Below are 25,345 nucleotides of genomic sequence, written 5' to 3' on the forward strand. Positions count from 1 at the left end.
ATGATGTGCTGAGCACCCCTGAACACTGGGACCTCATCTCCTCTCCCTCACCCTCCGAAGCGCTTTTCATCATCCTCCTCGTGGTAAGAGTAGGCCTGGAGGTACAGAGAGCTCAAGTGACAGGCCCTACAACCAGGACGGGGGAGGGGGGATTTGAACAGGGCACTGCTCTCCATGCCACATCTGCGACCGCTGTTTCCGTGTCTGTCCGTGGGGAACGGCAATGGGTGGGTGGCAGGTGGCCGAGGGAGACGGGGAGAGGTGCAGGCTCCGGCCAGCCCTGCCCAGCTCTGCCATGGAGCAAGCCACTTCTTCAGGCTCCTGTTTCCTCCTTTCTAAAACGGGGCCATCACAGTCCTTGTTCATAGGGCTGCTTGATGGACAAAAGGCGACTGCGTCCACAAAGCGTCCCTGAGCGCCCAGTAAACCTGCAGTGTCTCACAGAGCAGCCGCCAGCATCGGGGCTGCCGGCTGGGCCTGGGGACCGCGTGCATTGCTGCTGAGAGGCACCCTGGACGCCCTGGGTGTAAAACACATGTCGGGTTTCCTTGCATTTCGAAGCTTCACCATAAAGAGTGTAAAATGGCTCAGTCGCGAGTTTTCATCTTGATGACAGGTTCGAATGATAGTATTTTGGACATGTTGCGCTAAATAAATACATTCGTAAAGTTGATTTCACCTATTTGGGTTTTTTTTGTTTGTTTTTGTTTTTAATGTGGCTCTAGGAAATTTAAAATTACACATGTGGGCTGGGTGTGGTGGCTCATGCCTGTAATCCCAGCACTTTGGGAGGCTGAGACGGTAGGATCGCTTGAGGCCAGGAGTTTGAGACCAGCCTAGGCAACATAAGGAGACCCTGTCGCTACAAAAAATTTAAATAAAAGTTTAGCCAGGTGTGCTGGCACGTGCCTGTAGTCCCAGCTACTCAGGAGGCTGAGGCGGGTGGATCACTTGAGCCCAGAAGGTCAAGGCTGCAGTGAGCTGAGATTGCGTCACTGCACTCCAGCCTGGGCAACACAGCGAGACTCTGTCTTAAAACAAACAAACATTTCACATGTGGTTCACATTCTATTTCTTTTTTTTTTTTTTTTGAGACAGAGTCTCGCTCTGTCGCCCAGGCTGGAGTGCAGTGGCCGGATCTCGGCTCACTGCAAGCTCCGCCTCCCGGGTTTAGGCCATTCTCCTGCCTCAGCCTCCCAAATAGCTGGGACTACAGGCGCCCGCCACCTCGCCCGGCTAATTTTTTTTTGTATTTTTTAGTAGAGACGGGGTTTCACTGTGTTAACCAGGATGGTCTTGATTTCCTGACCTCGTGATCTGCCCGTCTCGGCCTCCCAAAGTGCTGGGATTGTTACAGGCTTGAGCCATCGCACCTGGCCTCACATTCTGTTTCTATTGGACAGCACCGACATAAATTATTATTATTTTATGACTGTGCCTATGCTACCAATATTACCATTTTTTCTGCCTCTCAGGTATATCTGGGTTTGGTTTTGTTTTTATCCCTGCTTACTATAAAAGTAATTTTTGTTCATTGAAGAAAAAAAATCACAAAAGAATAAAAATTGTCCATAATTCCCAACAGATAGAGTTCACTGCTAAGAAAACTTGGAGTATGTCCTATGTCCTTCCAGTTTTTTTTTTTTTTTTTTTTTTTTAGACAGAGTCTTACTCTGTCACCCAGGCTGGAATGCAATTGGGGGATCTTGGCTCACTGCAACCTCCGCCTCCCGGGTTCAAGCAATTCTCCTGCCTCAGCCTCCCAAGTAGCTTGGATTACAGGTGTGAGCCACCATGCCCAGCCTCTTTTTTCTTTTTAAGATGGAGTCTTGCTCTGTCACCCAGGCCAGAGTACAATGGTGCCATCTCAGCTCATTGCAACCTCCACCTTCCTCTTGCCTCAGTCTCCCGAGTAACTGGGATTACAGGCGCCCACCACTACCCCCGGCTAATTTTTGTATTTTTAGTAGAGATGGAGTTTTATCATGTTGGCCAGGCTGGTCTCGAACTCCCAACCTCAACTGCTCTGCCCGCCTAGGCCTCCCAAAGTGCTGGGATTACAGGTGTGAGCCACCACGCCCGGCTTCTTTTTCTCCTTTTTCTTTTGGTGCATATACTCTGATACCTAATTCTTCAGCTTCTTTGTGATGACACAGGATGCATCTGAGGTTCTCAGTTTCCTCTGTTGATATTCCCCCAGTGCCTGTCCCCTCCTCCCTTGTACACATCACTATCTGGGCTTTGCAAATATGATCTGATGGCTGTGTGGCCTTCTGGGCCTCAGTGCACCTGGCGTGGTGATCAGTAGTGAGGACCCTGTGAGACCCTGCCTCCCGTGCTCTGACCCAGCACTGCCTCTCCTGTGGACCCCAGTCCCAGCCCTGAAAGGCGGCAGCCAGGGTCAGAGGTCAAGAGCCAGGACTCTGGAACCAGAGGGCCTGGATCCAATTCCAACTCTGCTGTCAACTTCTGTGTGACCCTGGGCAAGTCACTGCACCTCCCTGGGCCTAATTCATCATCCTTCGTGTGAAACCCTTGAGGTCTGATGCGTTTTGGCATTCTGATATTAGAAACATAATAATAGTTACCATAGGTTTTATAACATCTTAGTGATCTTGAAACATGGGAATTTCTAGAATGAAATGTTTGGATAGTCACGAGTGGGATCAATAAAAGCTTTGGTTTCATGTGACCGTGCGCGGTGGCTCACACCGGTAATCCCAGCACTTTGGAAGGCCAAGCTGGGTGGATCATCTGAGTCCAGGAGTTCAAGACCAGCCTGGCCAACATGGTGAAACCCCATCTTTACTAAAAATACAAAAAAATTAGCCGGGTGTGGTGGCGGGCACCTGTAGTCCCAGCTACTCGGGAGGCTGAGGCAGGAGAATGGCGTGAACCTGGGAGGCGCAGCTTGCAGTGAGCCGAGATTGTGCCACTGCACTCCAGCCTGGGCAACAGAGCCAGACTCCGTCTCAAAAAAAAAAAAAGTTACTACCCACAAAGCATTTAGAGCAGTGTCTGGCATCAAAGACTTGTTCAATATGTCTTAGTTGCTGGTATTAGTATTTTTATTTTTTATTATTTATTTATTTATTTATTTATTTATTTATTTTTGGGACGGCGTCTCCCTCTGTCACGCAGGCTGGAGTGCAGTGGCATGATCACAGTTCGCTGCAGCCTTGACCTCCTGGGCTCAAGCGATCCTCCCATCTTAGCCTTCTGAGTAGCTGGGACCACAGGTGCACACCACCACACAGGGCTAATTTTTGTATTTATTTTTAGAGACCGGGGTCTTGCTTTGTTGACCAGGATTGTCTTCAACTCCTGGGCTCAAGTGATCCTCCCACCTCAGCCTCCCAAAGTACTGGGATTACTGGTGTGAACCACCATGCCCAGCCTTATTTTTTTCATTTTTAAAACTAATGCGTAGTGGCCGAGCAAGGTGGTTCATGCCTGTAATATCACAGCACTTTGGGAGGCCAAGGCAGGCAGATCACTTGAGATCGGGAGTTCAAGACCAGCCTGGCCAACATGGTAAAACCCCATCTCTACTAAAAATACAAAATTGGCCGGGCACGGTGGCTCACGCTTGTAATCCCAGCACTTTGGGAGGCCGAGGCGGGTGGATCACGAGGTCAGGAGATCGAGACCAGCCTGGCCAACATGGTGAAACCCCGTCTCTACTAAAAATACAAAAATTAGCCAGGCTTGGTGGCACACGCCTGTAATCCCAGCTACTCGGGAGACTGAGGCAGGATAATCGCTAGAACCCGGCAGGCGGAGATGGCAGTGAGCCGAGATTGTGCGACTGCACTCCAGCCTGGGTGACAGAGCAAGACTCTGTCTCAAAAACAAAATAAAATAATGTATCACTGGCATGGAATAAAATACCCTCATTTTAAGTGTAGTTTGGGGAGTCCTAACAGTCGCCTTCCGTCATGTAACCACCATGCCAATGTAGCACGTGTCAGTCACCCTAGAAAGCTCTCTCACACCCTTCCCTGTCTGCCCCAGACACCTCACCCGCCCACACACGCAGAGACACCCACTTAGAACACCCAGCGCACAGTGTGGACGGATCCACCGTGCCAGCTCCTTTGGGTTCGGCTTCTTTTGCTCAGCCTCACCCCGGAGAGATTGTTCCAGGGGTTCACAGTAGCCAGGTCCCTTTTGTGGCTGAGCCGCAGCATCCTCCACACGGCCACACCTCGCAGTGTTTGTCCACTCACCTGCTGATTATCATTTGGGCCGCCTCCAGCTTAGGCAGTCCAGAGAAAAAAAATGCTGTGAACACCCACGTAGAAGCCGTTGCGTGGACATCTGCCTTCATTTCTCTTGAGGAAATACCCAGGAATGGAACAGCCAGGTTGGATGGCCACTCCAGTTTTAACTTTTTTTTCAGAAGTTTTTTCCTCAATCCCAAAATTCTTGTTTTTACATTTCTTTTTAAATTCTTTTTTGTAGAGACAAGGTCTCCCAATGTTGCCCAGACTGGCCTCAAGCTTCTGGGCTCAGGTGATCCTCTCACCTTGGCCTCCCAAAGTGCTGGGATTATAGACATGAGCCACTGTGCCTGGCCCCCCAAATTTTTTTTTTTTTTTTTTTTGAGATGGAGTCTTACTCTGTCACCCAGACTGGAGTGCGGTGGCACGATCTCAGCTCACAGCAACCTCTGCCTCCCAGGTTCAAACAAGTCTCCTGCCTCAGCCTCCCAAGTAGCTGGGATTACAGGCACGCGCCACCACGCCCAGCTAATTTTTGTATTTTTAGTAGAGATGGGGTTTCACCATGTTGGCCAGGCTGGTCTTGAACTCCTGACCTCAGGTGATCTACCCACTGCAGCCTCCCAAAGTGCTGGCATACAGGTGTGAGCCACCACGCCTGGTCATCCCCAAAATTCTTGAATCCAGTTTTAACTTTGAAAGTAACTATCTTTTTTTCGTTTTCTTGTTTGTTTGTACGTTTTTCATTCATTCTTTCTTTCTTTTTTTTTTTTTTTTTTTTTTTTTTGAGACAGGGTTTTACTTCATTGCCCAGGCTAGAGGGCAGTAGTGTGATCAGGGCTTACTGCAGACTTCCCTTTCCAGACTCATGCAATCTTCCCACCTCAGCCTCCCTAGTAGCAAGGACAACAGGCACATGCCACCATGTCTGGCTAATTTATTTTATTTTATTTTATTTTTATTTTTGTAGAGATGGGGTTTATGTGCTGTTGCTCAGTCTGATCTTGATCTCCTGGGCTCAAGTGATCTGCCTACCTCAGCCTCCCAAAGTGCTGGGATTACAGGCATGAGCCACCCCGTGCCTAGTCCCCCAAAATTCTTGAATCCAGTTTTTTTATTTCTTTTTTTTTTTTTTTTTTGGAGACGGAGTCTCGCTCTGTCACCCAGGCTGGGGTGCAGTGGCCGGATCTCAGCTCACTGCAAGCTCCGCCTCCCGGGTTCACGCCATTCTCCTGCCTCAGCCTCCCAAGTAGCTGGGATTACAGGCGCCCGCCACCACGCCCGGCTAGTTTTTTGTATTTTTTAGTAGAGACGGGGTTTCACCGTGTTAGCCAGGATGGTCTCGATCTCCTGACCTCATGATCCGCCCGTCTCGGCCTCCCAAAGTGCTGGGATTACAGGCTTGAGCCACCGCGCCCGGCCCAGTTTTTTTATTTCTACACGGAGTCTTGCTCTGTTGCTCAGGCAGGAGTGCAGTGGCACTATGTCGACTCACTGCAAACTTCGCCTCCTGGGTTCAAGTGATTCTCGTGCCTCAGTCTCCCAAGTAGCTGGGATTACAGGCACACGCCACCACACTTGGCTAATTTTTGTATTTTTATTTATTTATTTATTTATATTTATTTATTTATTTATTTATTTATTTATTTATTTATTTTATTTATTTATTTATTTTGAGACGGAGTCGCGCTCTGTCGCCCAGGCTGGAGTGCGGTGGCCGGATCTCAGCTCACTAGGATCTCAGCTCACTGCAAGCTCCGCCTCCCGGGTTTACGCCATTCTCCTGCCTCAGCCTCCCGAGTAACTGGGACTACAGGCGCCCGCCACCTCGCCCGGCTAGTTTTTTGTATTTTTTAGTTGAGACGGGGTTTCACTGTGTTAGCCAGGATGGTCTCGATCTCCTAACCTCGTGATCCGCCCGTCTCGGCCTCCCAAAGTGCTGGGATTACAGGCTTGAGCCACCGCGCCCGGCCAATTTTTGTATTTTTAGTAGAGACAGGGTTTCACCATGTTGGCCAGGCTGGTCTCTAACTCCTGACCTCAAGTGATCCACCTGCCTCGGCCTCCCAAAGTGCTGTGATTACAGGCGTGAGCCACCGCATCCAGCCTTGACTCCAGTTTTAACTTCATAAGAAACTCATCAAACCATGTTGCAATGTGGTCGTACCATCACAGCACAGCACGGGAGATCCAGCCACCCGACCCCGCCTGCTCCCGGGACCTTGGTGATCCCCCCACGGCCCTTGTCAGTATCTCCGTGACTGATCCGTGTCTCCCTCTCCCCAGGTGATCCGGACGGACACGTTCAAGCACTTGCGGCACCTGGAGATTCTGCAGCTGAGCAAGAACCTGGTGCGCAAGATCGAGGTGGGTGCCTTCAACGGGCTGCCCAGCCTCAACACGCTGGAGCTTTTTGACAACCGGCTGACCACGGTGCCCACGCAGGCCTTCGAGTACCTGTCCAAGCTGCGGGAGCTCTGGCTGCGCAACAACCCCATCGAGAGCATCCCCTCGTACGCCTTCAACCGCGTGCCCTCGCTGCGGCGCCTGGACCTGGGCGAGCTCAAGCGGCTGGAGTACATCTCGGAGGCGGCCTTCGAGGGGCTGGTCAACCTGCGCTACCTCAACCTGGGCATGTGCAACCTCAAGGACATCCCCAACCTGACGGCCCTGGTGCGCCTGGAGGAGCTGGAGCTGTCGGGCAACCGGCTGGACCTGATCCGCCCGGGCTCCTTCCAGGGTCTCACCAGTCTGCGCAAGCTGTGGCTCATGCACGCCCAGGTAGCCACCATCGAGCGCAACGCCTTCGACGACCTCAAGTCGCTGGAGGAGCTCAACCTGTCCCACAACAACCTGATGTCGCTGCCCCACGACCTCTTCACGCCCCTGCACCGCCTCGAGCGCGTGCACCTCAACCACAACCCCTGGCATTGCAACTGCGACGTGCTCTGGCTGAGCTGGTGGCTCAAAGAGACGGTGCCCAGCAACACGACGTGCTGCGCCCGCTGTCATGCGCCCGCCGGCCTCAAGGGGCGCTACATTGGGGAGCTGGACCAGTCGCATTTCACCTGCTATGCGCCCGTCATCGTGGAGCCGCCCACTGACCTCAACGTCACCGAGGGCATGGCTGCCGAGCTCAAATGCCGCACGGGCACCTCCATGACCTCCGTCAACTGGCTGACGCCCAACGGCACCCTCATGACCCACGGCTCCTACCGCGTGCGCATCTCCGTCCTGCATGACGGCACGCTCAACTTCACCAACGTCACCGTGCAGGACACGGGCCAGTACACGTGCATGGTGACGAACTCGGCCGGCAACACCACCGCCTCGGCCACGCTCAACGTCTCGGCCGTGGACCCCGTGGCGGCCGGGGGCACCGGCGGCGGCGGGGGCGGCCCTGGGGGCGGTGGTGGTGTTGGAGGGGGCAGTGGCGGCTACACCTACTTCACCACGGTGACCGTGGAGACCCTGGAGACGCAGCCCGGAGAGGAGGCCCTGCAGCCGCGGGGGACGGAGAAGGAACCGCCGGGGCCCACGACGGACGGTGTCTGGGGCGGGGGCCGGCCCGGGGACGCGGCCGGTCCTGCCTCGTCGTCTACCACGGCACCCGCCCCGCGCTCCTCGCGGCCCACGGAGAAGGCGTTCACGGTGCCCATCACGGATGTGACGGAGAACGCCCTCAAGGACCTGGACGACGTCATGAAGACCACCAAGATCATCATTGGCTGCTTCGTGGCCATCACGTTCATGGCCGCGGTGATGCTCGTGGCCTTCTACAAGCTGCGCAAGCAGCACCAGCTCCACAAGCACCACGGGCCCACGCGCACCGTGGAGATCATCAACGTGGAGGACGAGCTGCCCGCCGCCTCGGCCGTGTCCGTGGCCGCCGCGGCCGCCGTGGCCGGTGGGGGTGGCGTGGGCGGGGACAGCCACCTGGCCCTGCCCGCTCTGGAGCGAGACCACCTCAACCACCACCACTACGTGGCTGCTGCCTTCAAGGCGCACTACAGCAGCAACCCCAGCGGCGGGGGCTGTGGGGGCAAAGGCCCTCCCGGCCTCAACTCCATCCACGAACCTCTGCTCTTCAAGAGCGGCTCCAAGGAGAACGTGCAAGAGACGCAGATCTGAGGCAGTGGGGCCTGGCGGGCGAGGGGCGTGGAGCCCCCCACCCTGGTCCCAGCCCGGGCGCAGCCTGACCGGGACCCCTCCCTCCCACAGCCCAGCCCACCTTCTGGGACCACGCAGGGAATTGGGGAGAGGTGGCTTCCAGCCCCATCTGGGGCTCGGACCCCCAGTGAGGACAGGGTGGGGCTCCAGGAACGGAGTCTCTGGGGTCCTCGCCTCACCCCCGCCAATCCCCGGTGACGGGAGGGGACGTGGGACCAGGAGAAGTGGCGTTTCCTCCTCGCGCTCCGCGTTTCCTCCTCGCTCTCCCGACCAAGCGTTCCCGGCCCGCCGCCTTCCAGGGGAGAGAGGAGCTTTTTCCAGGGGTGTCCTTTCCCCTCGGCCCCAGACACCCTCCTTTTACGGTTCAGTTTTTGCAGTTTGACGCCCGTCCCTCCCTCCCACTCCTCCGCCCTCAAAACTGAAGAGATGGACACGTCGCCAGAGCTCCCGGCCGGCGGTCCCTGTCGTCGGCAGAGGGTGGCAGCCTCCACCCGCCCCAGCCCCACCTGCCCCACAGACACTTTTGATACTGAAGGGAGGTTTGCGTCAACGACTACCTGCTCTGTAATTACTTTAAAAAAAAAACATGGAAAAAGTAAAAAAATATTTTTTTTGGTCATGAAAGCACGGAGGAGAGAAAACAAAGTGAATGTGGGTGGGGGCGGAAGGAGAGGCTGGAGAGCCAGCCTCGCAGCCCCGTTGGGAGGGTGGGCGCGGGGCACCTCCGCGTGGTCTTAGGCCCCTCAGCCTTCACGCTGGAGACCCCAGAGAAGGTCTGATTCCCTCTCCTCCTAAACTCCTCCCCTAGCACCGCCACGCCACACCCAAACCCGGGTGGGAACTTAGAACAAAGGAAATCTATAGTCCCACAGTCCCAGAGGCTGGATGTGATCAAGGTGCCAGGAGGACCAGGTTCTCTCTGAAACCTGGGGGTACCTCGGGGGTCTTCCTGCCTCGCCAGCTTCTGGTGGCCCCAGGCTATCCTGGCTGGTAGCTGTATTATATCACCCCAGTCTTCCAGCACCTGCCCCTGTAGCCTCTCATCTCTTCCCTCTGTGTGCATCTGTGTCCAACTCCTCCGCTTTTTTTTTTTTTTTTGAGATGGAGTTTCATTCTTGTCGCCCAGGCTGGAGTGCAGTGGCACAATCTTGGCTCACTGCAACCTCTGCTTCCCAGCTTCAAGCGATTCTCCTCCCTCAGCCTCCCAAGTAGCTGGCATTACAGGCATGCGCCACCATGCCTGGCTAAATTTTGTATTTTTAGTGGAGATGGGGTTTCACCGCGTTGACCAGGCTGCTTTCAAACTCCTAACCTGAGGTGATCCATTCGCCTCGGCCTCTCAAAGTGCTCGATTACAGGCATGAGTCACCGCGCCTGACTTTTTTTTTTGAGACAGAGTCTCGCTCTGTTGTCCAGGCTGGAGTGCAGTGGCACAATTTCAGCGCACCAAAGCCTCTGCCTCCCAGGCTCAAGTGAATCTCCTCCCTCAGTCCCCTGAGTAGCTAGGATTACATGCGCCTACCATTACACCCAACTAATTTTTGTACTTTTAGTACAGAAGGGGTTTCACCATGTTGGCCAGGTGACCTGAACTCCTGACCTGAAGTGATCCACCTGCCTCAGCCTTCCAAAGTGCTGGGATTATAGGTGTGAGCCACTGCAGCCTGCCTAACTTCCCCTCTTACAAGGACAGAGGGCAGACTGGACCAGGAGCCCCCACCTCCAGTATAACCTCAGCTCCATCCTTGGCAAAAACCCAATTCCCAAATAAGGTCCCATTCTGAGGCCCTGGAGGTCAAGACTTCTGTGCTTCCCTTTCTGGGCGACAATGCAACCCACAACAGGGCCCAATCCAGAGAGTCTCCACCGCAGACCTCCTCAGGGCTGCTCCGGAGGATGGGCGCTGAAGGGGAGGCAGGCCAAGTGGGAGGCTGGGGCTGTGGCCTCTGGGGCACAGGAGCTGTATTTCTGGCCTGTTCAGTGGGAGGCTGGAGAGCCGGATCGGGTGGGCCTGGGGCATCAGGGGCTCCACAGTGCGGCCCAGAAGGGCAGAAACAGAGCCCTCAGAGGGCAGGGAGCAAGCCCCGAGCAGGCCGGGGGGGTTGCCAGCACAGTGGGCAGTTGTTGAGGGGACTGGGGGAGGGGGTGATGTCTCTTGGAGGGGTCAAGGCGCCTGAGTTGCAGCCCCTGGAGGGCTGGGGCTGGCCGGGGCTGCCATCTCACGCCACTGGGGGAGGCACAGGGAGTGGCAGAGCCATGCAGGGCCTTCTAGCGCCTTCCCATGCTGAGGTGGCTTCAGGGACACAGCCCTGAGGACACACAGGCCTGTGCCCAGCCCCCTTCTCCCCTCGCAGTGACCCAGCCTGGGCTCCGTACACGGCAGCTATGGGCACTGTGGGGACACTCAGGCCCCAGAAGGAGTCAGAAGATGGGGATGGCGGGAGGCCCCCACTTCCATGAGGTGCCTGGCCCTGCCCCCTTCCTGGATCTCTCTACACCCAGGCATCTTATCTCCCCCACACCCGGGGCTCCTGGCTCTGGAAGTCAGTTCCTCCTTTATCAGCAGCAGCAGCCTCTGGGCGCCGTGTCAGGGTTTTGGCCCCTCTCTGTCTGCGTCTGTCTCCTCTCTCCTCCTGTCAACTTGGGGCTCTCGCCACCCGGTGCCCGTCCCCCCACCCCATGCTCCCGTTCACGCTCTCTTTCTCTCCAGCCTCTTTCCAGCGCCAATCCTGGTTGCCATGGAAACACTGCAGCGGGTACCAGGTGGTGGCTGGGGGCAGGGAGCCCGTGCTGCCGCAGCCTGCACCATTTCCGATGCCAGGCACCCTCGAGGCACAGTGGCTGGGGCTCATGTTGGGGGTGCTTGGCCTCTCCAGGCCTCGAAGGCTTCTCCTGGGCTGATGCAAGCTGGGGAACAGGAGGGACAGACGTGGGAGTGAGAATGTCACATGGGAGGCAGCTGGTGGCACGATGGGGGACAGAGTGAAAGGTGGCAAGTCAAGGTGAACTGAAGGATGATCAGAGCGGAGGGAGGCTGTGGACGGGGGCGGAGGCTGCAGGAAGGGGACCGTGCTGCGGGGCTAGGGAGGTTGGACCCGCTGAGGCAAGGGCACATCGAGGAGAAGCCGCAACCAGGGCTCCTGCTGCCTCTGGGAGGGCTGGGGGCACGGCCAGCTTGAAGCCTCCCTCAGACCTTGGCCACCTGAGGACGAGGAGGAGAGGTGAGCGCGAGGGGACGGAGCCCAGAGTCCCTGTCACCATCTCTTCTCCCCACCCAAAGCAAGATGCAGTTTCCATGACAACCTGGCCGGCCAGATAGGGGGCAGGGGACTGCAGAGGAAATTTTCCACATCAGCAGGGAGCAAGGAGGGTGTGCTATAGGGGAAAGGGGGGCACACAGGGCTCCCGGAACCCCCGGTCACTGTGATCACTGTGCCAGACCCAGGAAAGTGGATAGAGCACAGGGAGGATTGTCCCGCCTCCACTCCAGCAGGCCCACGCCCCCACACTGGGTCTGCGGGGCAGGGGGAACAGTGAGGCCAGAGGCTCAAGGGTCAGATGTCCAAAGAGCAGCAGCTGCCCGGGCCTCGTGCAGGGGGCAGCCAGCAGCCCAGGGAGCCGGGCCACAGACACCACACTCAGGGCCATGGCCGACAAGGGCCCATGGAGGGTGGGCGTGGTGGGCTACGGCCGCCTCGGTGAGTCCCTGACCATCCTGGGCCTCCTTCCCCAAGCCCCTTCCTAAAGCCCCCAAGGCTCTCTGCCCTCCACAGACACTTTTCTCTGTCTCCATCTGCCCCTAGCTATGTCTCTGGGTCTGCCCACCACAACCCCACCCCGGGTCTCTGTCCTCTCCGTCTCCGTCTCCCTTCTCTCAGGGCCTCTGTCCACCACACTGGGTCTCTGCCCCTGCCCCCATCTCTGTCTACCCTCCCCCCCACCTCCTCTCTCTCTGGGCCTATGTCCTCCTGTCCCTCTGAATCTCTGCCCCGGCCCCATCTCTGTCTCCTCGAGTCTCTGTCCCCTCTCTCTGGGCCTCTGTACCCCCCTCCTCTCTCTCTGGGTCTCTGTCCCCTCTCTCTGGATCTCTAGCCCTCTCCTTTCCCTCTCCTCAGGACAGTCCCTCGTCTCCCGCCTGTTGGCTCAGGGACCAGAACTTGGCCTAGAACTTGTTTTTGTCTGGAATCGTGACCCAGGACGAATGGCAGGGAGCGTGCCCCCTTCCCTGCAGCTCCAGAAGCTTGCTGCCCTTGGGGAAAGGTCAGTGACCTTGCCATGGGTGAGTGGAACTCCCTGAAGCTCCTGTCCTGGCCCTCTTAGCCACTGTGTGATCTCAGGGATTCCCTGACCCTCTCTGGGCCTTGGTTCAAGCAAATGTGAAACGGGACGAGCCCATTCATCTCATTTCTCCTCACAGGCCAGGGAAAAGAGGGGCAGCCCTCAGTAGACTCAGAGGGAACTTTGGGAAGAAGAGGCCTAATACCTCTCCAAGACCCTGTGCCTTCTTTCCCCTCTCCCAGGCACCCTGATCTGGTTGTGGAAGTGGCCCATCCCAAAATAATCCATGAATCTGGGGCACAAATCCTGCGCCATGCCAATCTCCTGGTAAGCCCCACCCCAACCATTCACACAGAGCCCTACCCCTTGTGTCTTGGTCTCACCCCACCCTAAAGTGGATATCCTTCCCTGACCTCAACCCTCTCCTCCTCCTTCCACCCCAGGTGGGGTCCCCCTCAGCTCTAAGTGACCAGACCACAGAGCGGCAGCTCTTGGAGGCCTCACAGCACTGGAACCATGCCGTGTTTGTGGCCCGAGGGGCCCTGTGGGGCACCGAGGACATCACGAGATTGGATGCAGCTGGGGGCCTCCGGGTGAGGGCCTGCTGGGCTCCCCAGGAACCAGGGGAGGCCTGCAAAGACCCCACTCCCCCTAACCCGGGCTCTTGCTTCCAGAGCCTTCGTGTCACCATGGCCACACACCCCGATGGCTTCCGGCTCGAGGGACCCCTGGCTGCAGCCCACAGCACCGGGCCTCGCACTGTACTCTACGAAGGCCCCGTCCGCGGGCTCTGCCCCTTCGCCCCCCGAAATTCCAACACCATGGCGGCGGCTGCCCTGGCTGCCCCCAGCCTGGGCTTCGATGGGGTGACTGGTGTGCTTGTGGCTGATCTCAGGTGAGCAGAGTGAGCAGGGTGTTGGGCTGAGTCCAGGCTAACCACACTGACCGCCCCACTTGTCCCAGCCTCACGGACATGCACGTGGTGGATGTAGAGCTGACCGGACACCCGGGCCCCACGGGCCGAAGCTTTGCTGTGCACACCCACAGAGAGAACCCTGCCGAGCCAGGCGCGGTAACCGGCTCCGCCACCGTCACGGCCTTCTGGCGGAGCCTCCTGGGTGCGGCCAGGCCCCTCTCCCCCGGCCTGGGCTCCTGTGTTCTGCAGAGCTTGGGGATCCCGGGCTCTCGCTAGTTCTGCAGCTCTGGTTCTGTATTTGTTGCCCTTTATTTCTGACCTTTATTTCCTTAACCTCTGTCCACGACTTTGAATCCTGGCACCGTAGATGTCTCCATCTCTGTCCGTGTCCCCTCTCTGAGTCTCTGTGCCCGCCTCTGATGAGGACTCTCTCTGTCTGTGTCCACCCCCAGGGCTCTGTCCCGCTCTCTCCGGTCTTCCTCCACCGCCCCCCAGGCCTGTCCCCTCCTCCCACCATTGCCTCCCCAAGGTGTCTGTCTCCTCATCTCTCCTCTGTCTCACTAGCTCATTCCCCTCTCCCCCCGCAGCCTGCTGCCAGCTCCCCTCCAGGCCGGGGATCCATCTCTGCTGAGAAGCCTCCTCCCTCCCGAGACGAGATCATCTTACTGGCCTCTCACTACCACTATCCCACCCCTGCCTTGCCCCACTTCCCCAGGATCTCCCTTCTGACTCAGTAAAGATCACCGCTGTCTCCCCCTGCACCACCTGGCGTCCCTGGTCCCTGTTTCCCTTGTGTGACGTCACGCTGCGTCTGCGCACCGCGCATGACGCCATCGCAGGGGGCGCGCTCCCACGAGAGCGCGGCGCCGGGAAGCTATCGCGAGAGCGTACGCACTATATTTCCTAGAAGCTCTGAGCGGTAGTGGGCGCGGCCGTACGCGAAGGGCGGGCCTCTGAGGCGCACTTCCGGGACTTGCCGCGGGGCCCGACGGAAGTTGTAGTGCAGCATTTTCTAGGCCCGACGGCGGACTTCAAGGCCGCGCGGCCCGGACGTTTGGTGGGGAGGAGGGGTCCCGCGGAGCCCCACGGGAGTCGTAGTCCGGCGCGCAGGGATCACCGGGAGCTGTAGTCCGTCCCGCCTGCCCAGTCAGCGCGGTGCTGCCCGCCCCGCACTCGGAGCACAGAGCCGCAACCCAGGAAGGGGATGCGGAAGCCCTTGGCTCGGTGGAGTGGAGAGGCAGGCGGGGTGAGGGGCGTTGCCAGGCAAAGGGCGAGCGCCGTGGTTGGGGTGCGGGTCGGTGAAGGGCTCCATTCCTTGGTGTCCGGGGAAGGGGCCTGGTTGCCGGGTATAGGAAAAGGAACTCCTGTTGCTTAGTGACTGGGGAGGGGGCCCCGTTGCCAGGTGACAAGAGCAGAGAGCCTCGCTGCTTCATGACCGGGGAAGGGGAGTCTTCTGTTGCTAGGAGACCGGAGGGGACCCTATCACCTAGAGACAGGGGAGGAGGACTCTCTATTGCTAGGTGCTCGGAGGACAGACTTTGTTACCTAGTGCCATGGGGAAGGGGCTCTGTTGCTAGGTAACCACAGAGCGCCCGGTTACCTAGGGACAGGGGAGGCGGGTTCCTCTGTTGCTAGGTGACCATGATAGGCACCCTTTTACTTAGAGACCTGGTGGGGGTGGTTCTCTGTTACTAGGGGAGCACAGGAGACAGCCTTTTTCGTAGGAATAGGAAGAGGGGATGGAGGGACGTGTACTGTCAGGGGACCCAGGGAGCGGGGTCAGGGGCCCAGTGTCCTCCCGGGCTGCCCCGAGCCCCAGCTCAATCAATGGCGATGCCCCAAAGGCCTGCTGGGAGGTTGGACCTCTAGATCCCGGGCCCCTGAGGACCTTCTTCCCCTCCCAACCCCCAGCAGGAGCCGAGGACGGCATGTCCCAGGCCCCGGGAGCACAGCCGAGCCCACCCTCTGTGTACCACGAACGGCAGCGCCTGGAGCTATGTGCCGTCCACGCCCTCAACAACGTTCTGCAGCAGCAGCTCTTTAGCCAGGAGGCTGCCGATGAGATCTGCAAGAGGTGACCGTCACCCACCCCGGCCCCTGGAGCAGCAGGGCTCCGGCAGAGCGACCCACCTGGGTCTCGCCACCAAGCAGGCGCCGAGCCTAGGGGCTTGCTTCTGTCCCCAGCTCACTTGCCTAAGCCAGAGGCTGGGACTCTGGGGAGATGTTGCCTCCTGTGCCTGTCTGTCCCTGTGGCCTCAGCCCCAGCCAGGCCCCAATCCGGTGGTCCTTTCTTTCTTTAGAGACAACGTCTGGCTGTGCTGCTCAGGCTGGTCTTGAACTCCTGAGCTTGTGATCCTCACACCTCAGCCTCCCCAGTAGCTGGGATTACAGGCTCACCCAGTTTCAGGCATCTCTTATCTGGGCCCTGTCACAGCTCTCCAGTCCATCCTAAACACGCCCCCGCCCTACTCAGGGCCCTCCTGATAGCAGAGGCTGAGCCTGCCTCTGCAGCTCCAGCCCTCACAGCCCCCCTCAAACCAGACTCTCCACTCCCGTGAGCCCTCCTGTGCAGCCTCTGGGCTTCCAGGTACTTCTTTCTGCCTGGTGTGGCTTCCTTCTCTGCCAGCATGGAATATTCCTCTTCACTATTCACGATGTCCAACCTTGCTCCTTGGCCAGGCGCAGTGGCTCACGTCTGTAATCCCAACACTTTGGGAGGCCGAGGCAGGTGGATCACTTGAAGTCAGGAGTTCCAGACCAGCCTGGCCAACAGGGCAAAACCCCATCTCTACTAAAAAATAAAAAAAATTAGCTGGGCATGGTGGCACACGTCTGTAGTCCCAGCTACTCTGGAGGCTGAGGTGGGAGAATTGCTTGAACCTGGGAGACGGAGGTTTCAGTGAGCCAGGCAACAGAGCAAGACTCTGTCTCAAAAAAACAAACAAACAAACAAAATCCATCCTTTATCATCTCTTACTCCCTCCTCTCTGTCCCCACGTCCCTGGCCCCAGCTCAGGCCTGACCCTCTCCTGCCCAACCTGCCCGTGGCCTCCAGTCTGTCCCTGCCTTCAGTCGCCACTGATCCTGGAGAGTCTTTCTACACCTGGAGATGGGCCTGCCTGTCCTGTCTCTTGCTCAAAGCCACCTCTGGCTCCCGGACATCCTGAGAGGCCCAGCCCCTCAGACTGATCATTATGGTATTTATTCATCTCCCTCTATCATTCAGAACAAGGACCCACCAGCTCTTTCATACCAAAGCCATGTTGGAGACCCTGAGATGACTCAGACTCAAGTGCCAGCCTGAGGGTGGCAAGGGAAACACACACACACAAGCCTTTTCCTCCCATGCCCTGCCTGCCCAGGCCCCAGATAGGGAACAGAGGTGCAGCTTGTTCAGAGGCAGGGCCCAGAGACAAGTGGTGGCAGGCAGAAGAGCCTTCCTGGGCAGGGGAAGAGCTGGAGGAAAGGTTGGTGGGGGTGGGGCAGGGGGTGGTGGGCACCGGGGATGTGGCTGGGGCCAGGAAGGAGGGTGCTGAGGCTCTGAGGTGAAGCCACCAGGGCCAGACCACACAGGGCCTTGTGGGACTCTGTCCTGGGGGAAATGAGGGAGCAGAGTGGGCTGTGACCAGGGGAGAGGTAAAGGCAACCCCATGGGAGAAGCAAGCAGTGTAAAATGAGGGTGATGCGGGCAGCTGTCATCGTTGAGGTAGCTCAGTTCACTGGGGGAGCCCAGACAGGGCCCCGACCCAGCCTGAAGGTCAGGAGCCTCCTCTCAGAGGATCTGACATCTGAGGCGGGTCTTGAAGGACAGAGGAAGGGGCTGGCGGAGGGACAGGGACTTTGTCCAGGGCGCTGGGGAGCTATGGGAGAGCTGTGAGCAGGGGAGGGCCAGGGCCACGTGGGAATGGACTGGAGGGAGGCTGGAGGCTGGGGGAGAAGACAGAGCCCAACTGGGGCCTTGGGGACAGGGCAGAGTTGGGGCAGGAGAGACAGGACTTGAGGGTGGATGAGTTGTGGGGTCTGAAGCGGGGAGAGTCAAAGGCTGAGGCAACTTGTGGCCCCTGGGACCCCCATTTTGTGGGGTGGCCTTTCCAAGGGTCCCCAGCTCAACTCTGGCCACCCCACTACCAGGTTGGCCCCAGACTCCCGGCTGAACCCTCATCGCAGCCTCCTGGGCACCGGCAACTATGACGTCAACGTGATCATGGCCGCTCTGCAGGGACTGGGCCTGGCCGCCGTGTGGTGGGACAGGAGGAGGTAGGCCCCAGAGCCGCACGGCACATCCTGGGCCAGGCACAGAGGGCACCCTGTCATGTGAGCCTGTTGGGGGGTCAGGGAGGGGAATGTGGCCGGGGTGTTGGCATGAATGCGGGAAGGCTGGCGCTGATGGTTAGTGGAGGAGGTCAGGCGGTCGGCAGGCTGAGACGCTGGGTGGATGATGGTTACCGGGTGAATGCTGAGTAGGTGGCTGGATGTGTTGGGTGAGGGGGAGTGAGGGATCGGGTGTTCATGGGCAGTGGACAACAGACAGGAGGCTGGGGAGTTGGGTGGATGAATGGGAGGTTTTGATGGCTGGCTGGCCAGTGGCCAGGTGTGTGGCTGGTGGATGAGGGGCAGATCAATGGCAGGTGGGTCAAGAGTGGGTGAGGACTGAGGGCATGGCGAGTCCACTGTTGGGTGAATGGCTGGCTGGGTGGTGGCTGGGTGGTGGCTGGTGGACAGTAGATGGCTAGTTGGATGGTGATGGTGGCGGGGAGGTGAATGCATAGATGGAGGTGAGTGTGTGAATCGTCGCTGGGAAGTTGGCTGGTGGCTGGGAGGCCCGGTGGGGTGGGCGGATCATGCCTGGATCCTGGGTGGCTGTGTGAGGAGTAAGTTGGTGGGTGGGCGGCTGGACAGACAGGGTGATGGTGGTTGGTGAAGGGCCGATGTGAGTTGGGTGACTGGGGGGTGGATAGGTGGGAGGTCTGGTTGGGCGGCTGCATGGGTGGGAGGTTTGAGTGGGCGAGTGAACGGAGAGTGTCGGGAACCAGGGTGGCTGATTAAGGAACACCTCTGGGTGGGCTCAGGAGGCCCCCACCCCCGCCAGCCTGGGCCCCACATGGTCAGCCACATTTCACCGGCGGGCAGAGCAGGCCCTGATGGCGGTGTCCCCTCCCTGCCCACACAGGCCCCTGTCCCAGCTGGCCCTGCCCCAGGTGCTGGGACTAATCCTGAACCTGCCCTCGCCCGTGTCTCTGGGGCTGCTGTCGCTGCCGCTGCGCCGGCGGCACTGGGTGGCCCTGCGCCAGGTGGACGGCATCTACTACAACCTGGACTCCAAGCTGCGGGCGCCCGAGGCCCTGGGGGACGAGGACGGAGTCAGGTGAGCCCCGCAGAGGTGATTCCAAGACCAGGGGCCTGAAACCCCACTCCCCAGAGGGAATGCCCAGGCTGGCTGAGCCTCAGTCTCCCCATTTCTCCCACCCAGGGCCTTCCTGGCGACTGCGCTGGCCCAGGGCCTGTGTGAGGTGCTGCTGGTGGTGACCAAGGAGGTGGAGGAGAAGGGCTGCTGGCTTCGGACAGACTGATCTCAGCTGACCGTCGGCGCCCACAGCACAGTCCCTGCGCGTCCCCCTCTGACTGCGCACACTGCGTGCCTGGGAAAGGCCTGGGGAGGCCCGGCCCCCTCCCCACACCCCTGCTCCCCACTGCCGCTGCTGCCTCAATAAACCTGATTTTCTGCCGCCTGGCCTGTGTCTGACTGCCCCGCCCTTCTGGGGCCCCTTCCACTCAGTCACTCCCACTTCTCTGACCGGCCAGACACCCTGGTGGGTGGGGCTGAGAGCCCAGGAGCCCTCCTGGTTCTCTGCCGCCTCATACCAGTTGCTTACCCCTGGGCCTCAGCTTCCTCATCAGTGACACAGCAGAAAACAGTACAAGTCCGTGCCCCTGGGGCTCACGCTCCTCCGGTGCTGGAGAGAGACCAGTGGCGAACGAATGCGTTTGATCTGGGTTCCACGGGGGTACTTGCTAAGGAGAAAGCAGGTGTTTACTTCTTTATTCGATTGATTGAGACAGTGTCTCACTCTGTCACCCAGGCTGGATTGCAGTGGGTCAATCACAGCTCACGGTAGCCTTGAACTCCTGGGCTCAGGTGATCCTCCCACCTCAGTCTCCCAAGTAGTTGGGACCACAGGTGCCATACCTGACTACTTGTATTCTTTAAATTGTTTTGTAGAGATGGGATCTTGCTCTGTTACCCAGGCTGGTCTTGAACCCCTGACCTCAAGCAATCTGCCTGCCTCGGCTTCCCAAAGTGCTAGGATTATAGGTGTGAGCCACCGTGCCTGAGTTTACTTCTTGACTCTCCATGCTATTCCGTTGATTGGTAGGTGGGCAGAACAGCGGCCCTAAAGATGTCCACACCCTGGCCAGATGTGGTGCCTCATGCCTGTAACCACAGTGCTTTGGGAGGCTGAGGTCCACAGTATGAGACCAGCCTGGGCAACATAGCAAGACCCTGTCTCTACCAAAAAAAAAAAAAATTAAAAATAAGTGGGATGTGAGGCCGGTGGCTCACGTCTGTAATCTCAACACTCCGGAAGGCCGAGGTGGATGGATCACCTGAGGTCAAGAGTTCAAGACTGGCTGGGCGCAGTGGCTCATGCCTGTAATCCCAACACTTTGGGAGGCTGAGGCAGGCAGATCACGAGGTCAGGACATTGAGACCATCTGGCTAACATGGTGAAACCCCATATCTACTAAAAATACAAAAAATTAGCCGGGCATGGTGGCGGGCACCTGTAGTCCCAGCTACTTGGGAGGCAGAGGCAGGAGAATGGTGTGAACCTGGGAAGTGGAGCTTGCAGTGAGCCAAGATTGCACCACTGCACTCCAGCCTGGGTGACAGAGCAAGACTCCGTCTCAAAAAAAAAAAAAAAGAAAGTTCAAGGCCAGCCTTGCCAACATGGTGAAACCCCATCTCTACTAAAAATACAAAAAATTAGCTGGGTGTGGTGGCGGGTGCCTATAATCCCAGCTACTCGGGAGGCTGAGGCAGGAGAATCGCTTGAACCCAGGAGGTGGAGGTTTTGGTGAGCCGAGATCACACCACTGCACTCCGACCTCGGCAACAGAGGAAGACTCTGTCTCATAAATAAATAAATAAGCGGGACGTGGTGGCCTGCGCCTGTAATCGCAGCTACTTGGGAAGCTGAGGCAGGAGGATTGCTTGAGCCCAGGAAGTTAAGGCTGCAGTTAACCATGATCGTGAGAGAGAGAGACCTTGTCTCAAAAATATAATAGTCCAGGCATGGTGGCTCACATCTGTAACCGTAGCACTTTGAGAGGTAAAAGCAGGAGGATCACTTGAGTTCTGGAGTTTGAAACCAGCCTGGGCAACATAGCGAGACCCTGTCTCTACAAAAAAATTAAAATAAGCTAAGCTTGGTGGTGCACACCTGTGATCCCAGCTACTTGGGGGCTGAGGCAGGTAGATCCCTTGAGCCCAGGAGGTCGAGGCTGTAGTGAGCCATGACAGAATCACTGCACTCCACTCTGGGTGATAGAGACCCTGTCTCAAAAAAATAAATAAAAATAAATATAATAGACCAGGCATGGTGGCTCACACCTGTAATCTCAGCACTTTGGGAGGCCAAGGCAGTCAGAGCGCAAGGTCAGAAGATTGAGACCATCCTGGCTAACACGGTGAAACCCTGTCTCTACTAAAAATACAAAAAAATTAGCCAAGCATGGTGGCAGGCGCCTGTAGTCCCAGCTACTGGCTGAAGCAGAATGGCGTGAATCGGAAGGCGGAGGTTGCAGTGAGCCGAGATCATGCCACTGCACTCCAGCCTGGGCCACACAGTAAGGCTCTGTCTTAAAAAAAAAAAAAAAAAAGTTAGGCTGGGTGCAGTGGCTCATGCCTATAATCCCAGCACTTTGGGAGGCCAAGGTGGTTGGATCACGAGGTAAATAAATTGAGACCATCCTGGCCAACATGGTGAAAACCGTGTCTCTACTAAAATTACAAAGATTAGCTGGCCGTGGTGGCACACGCCTGTCATCCCAGCTACTCAGGAGGCTGAGGCAGGAGAACTGCTTGAACCCGGGAGGCAGGGGTTGCAGCGAACTGAGATCTCGCCACTGCACTCCAGCCATGCCCTTGCACTCCAGCCTGGCGACAGAGTGAGACTCCGTCTCAAAAAACAAACAAACAAACAGACAACAAAAATTAGCCGGGTGTGGTGGCAGGTACCTGTACTCTCAGCTACTTGGGAGGCTGAGACAGGAGAATCGCTTGAACCCGGGAGGCAGAGGTTGCAGTGAACTGAGATCGCGCCACTGCACTCCAGCCTCAGCAACAAGAGTGAAACTCCATCTCAAACAACAAACAATTAAATTAAGTTAAAAGATGCCATGTCCTAATCCCTGGGGCCTGTGAATATGTTGTGTTACTTGGCCAACAGGGAATGAGGTTGTGAGTGGGATCAAGGCTGCCATGACCTTGAGACAGGGAGAGTGTCCTGGATCCCCCGATGGGCCCCGTGTCATCACGAGGGTCCCCACAGCGGAGGAGGGACACCCTCCCAGCTCCCACCCTGTGAGGAGGCCCAAGGGAACACCAAAAGAACCTGTCCCAGCAGTGGGGGCTTTTACAGGTTCCCATGGGGCACTGCAGGGACCAGAGGACAGAGAAGGGACCCCGGGACAAGCGAGTCGCATAAAATGGCCCAGAGACGAGGCTGGCCACGGAAGGCTGAGGAGGGCTCTGCAGAGGCCGGCAGGACGGGGAAGGGCACTCCAGAATTGGAAGTCATCCTGGATGAGACCTAGAACGTTACAGCTGTTTATCGCCAGAGTTATTTGAGGAGGTGATGAAAGAAGAGGGTGGGTCCTGGCCAGGAACCCAACCAGGCGGGACCTCCGAGGGCAACCTGGGAGCTGCGAGAAGGGAAGGGCAGGTCAGCTCTGGATGCAGAGACCCCTCTGGAGCTGCAGGCTCAGAATGGAGGGGGGACCAGAGGCCGGGAGGTCAGGAAGGAGGCTGGGAGGGCAGGGCTCGCGCCAGGCCCCTGAGGGGGACAGAGAGGTGGGTCTGAGCCTGGTGGGCCCTGGCAGGTGAGGAGGCAGGAATGAGTGGACAGCGCCCAGGGGCCTGGCTGAACCCTGGGACCCCCGTTAGGCACCTGCAGAAGCGGGGGACTCGGGCACAAGGAGGCAAGGGGTCCCCGGCTTGGGGCGCGTCCCCTCCAGGAGCCACAGACCCTTGCGCCCAGGCAGGCAGTTCATCCGGGCAGCCCCCAAGCTGCCCATGACTGCCCCGGCAAGGTGGAACTGATGCCTGCAGGACACGCTCACAAAAGCCCTCCCCACGCAGGGACCAGGGTGTGACAGGTTCCTGTTTGTAAGTTTTCCCAAGGTCAAAGGGCGGGTCTTAAAGTGAAAAGCCAGACAGCACCGAAGGGGAAGCTGTTGGGGGTTGCGGACACCCCAACTCCAGGACAACTCGGACCCCTCACCTCCTGCCCACCCGCCGGGCTCCCCGGGCCTCTGCTGGTGTGGGTCTTGCTCTCTGCCCCGTCTGGGTGTCTGGCCCCAGGCCCCTGGCTCAGCCCCCTCTGTCTCTGTGTCTACCTCTGTCTCTCGCTTCGCCTGAGTCTCCCTTCTCTCTCTCTCTTGCTGGGCGTTTCTCTCCACCCCTCTCTGTCTCTTTGATCCTGTCTCTCTGTCTCTCCCACAGTCGCTCTCAGTCTCTCCTCAACTCGCTGTCTCTCCCCTCTGTCTCTCTCCCCTTCTCTCTGTGCCCCTCCCCTTCTCTCTGTGCCCCTGGGCCCCTCCCTGCCACCCTGTGCCTGTTGCCTGTCCCATCACAGGTCCCAGACAGACTGGCGGGGGCCTGAGTGTTGCTATTCTTGGGCCTGAGTGGCAGGAGGGGCTGTGGCCCCCAGGTGCGTCCTGGGCTATGGCCAAATAAGGTCCGGAGTGAGGAGCCCAGGGAGGAGGAGCTGGGGTGGGGTGCAGGGGGAGAGGGGCCAGCTGACCTCCTGCTCCCACTCCCTCCTGCCCTAACCCCCACATTCTGGCAGGTGAGAGCGGGCAGGGCAGACCAGGTCATCGCATCAAGCACTTACTGCGGGCCCCTCACAGTGCAGAGCGCCTGTGCCTCCACCCACTGGGACCTCTCTTCCCAGGAGAGCGCCTCGGGACTCAGAGGGCTGCCGCTTGCCCCAGACACCCAGCCAGGCCCATCCCAGAGCTGAGGGGGCGGGGGCGCCCCCCACAGATGCCAGCGGCCTCTCAGCACCCCCAGGCTGCAGAAGGGGAGAGGGAGGGGCTAAGGTCACGAGGCAGGTGCAGGGCAGGTGCAGGGGGAGGGGGACAGCTGTCCCGCACCCCCTGGTGGTGACAGCTGCTGCCCGATTTAGCTCACAGTGCCGGGTCTGGCCAGATAAGGCAGTGACGGGTGGGGCGGTCTCACCCCCAGGGTACCCCTTAAATCACACGGTCAGGCCCAGGGTTTAGCCGCCACCGATGCCAGGTGAGAGGGTCTGCTCCTTCCTCCACCTCCTGCCGCAAGGCTCCGCGCGTCTTCTCCCTCTGTCTTCCTCTCTCCTCTCTCTCTCCATCCCTCTCTCCTTCTCTTTCTCCCTGTTTCTGTCTCTCTCCCCACCCGTCTTTCTCTGTGTCCCTTTCTCTTTATCTCCCCAGTTCTCTGTAGCTCCTTCTCTCCCACCTCATCTCCCTTCCTCTCCTCTCACTGTCTCTGTCTCTCATTCTCCCTATTGTTCTCTCCATCTCTCTCTCCTCCACCTTCTCTGTCTGTCTCTCTCTGTCTCTCCATCTGTCTCTTCCTCCCACCCCTTCTCTGTGTCTCTGTCTCCTCCCCCCAACTTTCTCTCAGTCTCCCTCAGCACCCCCTGTTTCTCTTTCTCATTCTCCTTTTTCTCCCCATCTCTCTCTGTGCCTCCCTGGCTTTGTATCTCTGTGCCTCTCTGTCTCTTTCTGTCTCCTTCTCTCTATCTCTGCCTCTCCCCTACTTCTCTGTCTCTCACCCCATTTCTCTCTATCTCTGTCTCTCCCCCATTTCTATCTCTGTCTCTCCCCCACTTCTATCTCTGTCTCTCCCCCATTTCTATCTCTGTCTCTCCCCCACTTCTATCTCTGACTGTCCCCCATTTCTCTGTCTGTCCCCCACTTCTGTCTCTGTCTCTCCCCCATTTCTCTCTATCTCTGTCTCTCCCCCATTTCTCTCTCTCTCTGTCTCTCCCCCACTTCTATCTCTGTCTCCCATTTCTCTGTCTCTCCCCCACTTCTATCTCTGACTATCCCCCATTGCTCTGTCTGTCCCCCACTTCTATCTCTGACTGTCCCCCATTTCTGTTTGTCCCCCACTTCTATCTCTGTGCCCCATTTCTCTGTGTCTGTCCCCCATTTCTTTCTCTCTCTGACTCTCCCCCACTTCTGTCTCTCCCCCACTTCTGTCTCCCCGTACCTCTATCTCTGTCTCTCCCTCCATTTCTGTCTCTCCCACACTTCTATCTCTGACTGTCCCCCATTTCTCTGTCTCTGTCCCCCACTTCTATCTCTGTCACTCCCCCACTTCTGTCTCTGTCTCTCCCCATTTCTCTCTCTCCCCCATTTCTATCTCTGTCTCTCCCCAACTTCTGTCTCTCCCCATTTCTCTCTCCCCCATTTCTATCTGTCTCTCCTCCACTTCTGTCTCTGCCTCTCTCTCACTTCTATCTGTCTCTTCCCCATTTCTGTCTCTGACTCT

General features: G+C 57.9%; 3 protein-coding genes and 1 long non-coding RNA gene across 12 annotated transcripts in view; 3 read left to right on the forward strand and 1 right to left on the reverse strand.

Moving 5' to 3' along the window:
• Window positions 1-9,029, forward strand: part of LRRC4B (leucine rich repeat containing 4B) — a 57,880-nt gene extending 48,851 nt beyond the window's left edge. For all 6 annotated transcript variants that reach the window (XM_073016144.1, XM_007997674.3, XM_037991986.2 and 3 more), the window contains one exon: window positions 6,510-9,029. In XM_073016144.1, the coding sequence (XP_072872245.1) occupies window positions 6,510-8,354 (1,845 nt within the window). In that variant the 3' untranslated portion in view covers window positions 8,355-9,029. The remainder of the gene's footprint in view (window positions 1-6,509) is intronic.
• Window positions 9,030-11,512: 2,483 nt separating this feature from the next.
• Window positions 11,513-14,344, forward strand: ASPDH (aspartate dehydrogenase domain containing). 3 transcript variants are annotated; one of them, XM_073016147.1, is made up of 7 exons: window positions 12,040-12,091; window positions 12,509-12,653; window positions 12,914-12,998; window positions 13,115-13,264; window positions 13,346-13,566; window positions 13,635-13,789; window positions 14,175-14,344. In XM_073016147.1, the coding sequence occupies exons 1-7, from the start codon at window positions 12,040-12,042 to the stop codon at window positions 14,216-14,218; spliced, it is 852 nt and encodes a 283-aa protein (XP_072872248.1). In that variant the 3' UTR covers window positions 14,219-14,344. The 3 variants fall into 3 exon arrangements, with proteins under 3 accessions (XP_072872247.1, XP_072872248.1, XP_072872246.1); XM_073016146.1 differs by lacking the exons at window positions 12,040-12,091; window positions 13,115-13,264 and adding an exon at window positions 11,513-11,614; XM_073016145.1 differs by lacking the exon at window positions 12,040-12,091 and having other exon boundaries at window positions 12,158-12,653.
• A 973-nt stretch (window positions 14,345-15,317) lies between these two features.
• Window positions 15,318-20,503, reverse strand: LOC140711822 (uncharacterized). The gene is made up of 2 exons (XR_012093117.1): window positions 19,461-20,503; window positions 15,318-16,378 (listed from the first exon to the last, which is right to left on the reverse strand). It is a non-coding gene; the product is annotated as an uncharacterized lncRNA (long non-coding RNA).
• JOSD2 (Josephin domain containing 2) lies at window positions 15,516-19,313 on the forward strand. Of its 2 annotated transcripts, none has more exons than XM_037991985.2 (4): window positions 15,516-15,661; window positions 17,719-17,844; window positions 18,758-18,952; window positions 19,058-19,313. In XM_037991985.2, exons 1-4 carry the CDS (start codon window positions 15,516-15,518, stop codon window positions 19,155-19,157), a joined length of 567 nt encoding a protein of 188 aa, XP_037847913.1. In that variant the 3' UTR covers window positions 19,158-19,313. The 2 variants fall into 2 exon arrangements, with proteins under 2 accessions (XP_037847913.1, XP_007995854.2); XM_007997663.3 differs by lacking the exon at window positions 15,516-15,661 and adding an exon at window positions 16,371-17,054.
• Window positions 20,504-25,345: the final 4,842 nt, after the last annotated feature.

The sequence above is a fragment of the Chlorocebus sabaeus genome, chromosome 6, assembly GCF_047675955.1.
Source record: "Chlorocebus sabaeus isolate Y175 chromosome 6, mChlSab1.0.hap1, whole genome shotgun sequence".
Lineage (NCBI taxonomy): Eukaryota > Metazoa > Chordata > Mammalia > Primates > Cercopithecidae > Chlorocebus > Chlorocebus sabaeus.

Coding starts and splice junctions, on each gene's coding strand:
- ASPDH (XM_073016145.1), top strand. CDS start 12,199: ATGTCTCTGGGTCTGCCCACCACAACCCCACCCCGGGTCTCTGTCCTC. Junction 12,999..13,114: donor TGCGCCATGCCAATCTCCTG/GTAAGCCCCACC, acceptor CTTCCACCCCAG/GTGGGGTCCCCCTCAGCTCT. Junction 13,790..14,174: donor CTTCTGGCGGAGCCTCCTGG/GTGCGGCCAGGC, acceptor CTCCCCCCGCAG/CCTGCTGCCAGCTCCCCTCC.
- JOSD2 (XM_037991985.2), top strand. CDS start 15,516: ATGTCCCAGGCCCCGGGAGCACAGCCGAGCCCACCCTCTGTGTACCAC. Junction 17,845..18,757: donor GTGTGGTGGGACAGGAGGAG/GTAGGCCCCAGA, acceptor CTGCCCACACAG/GCCCCTGTCCCAGCTGGCCC. Junction 18,953..19,057: donor GGGGACGAGGACGGAGTCAG/GTGAGCCCCGCA, acceptor TCTCCCACCCAG/GGCCTTCCTGGCGACTGCGC.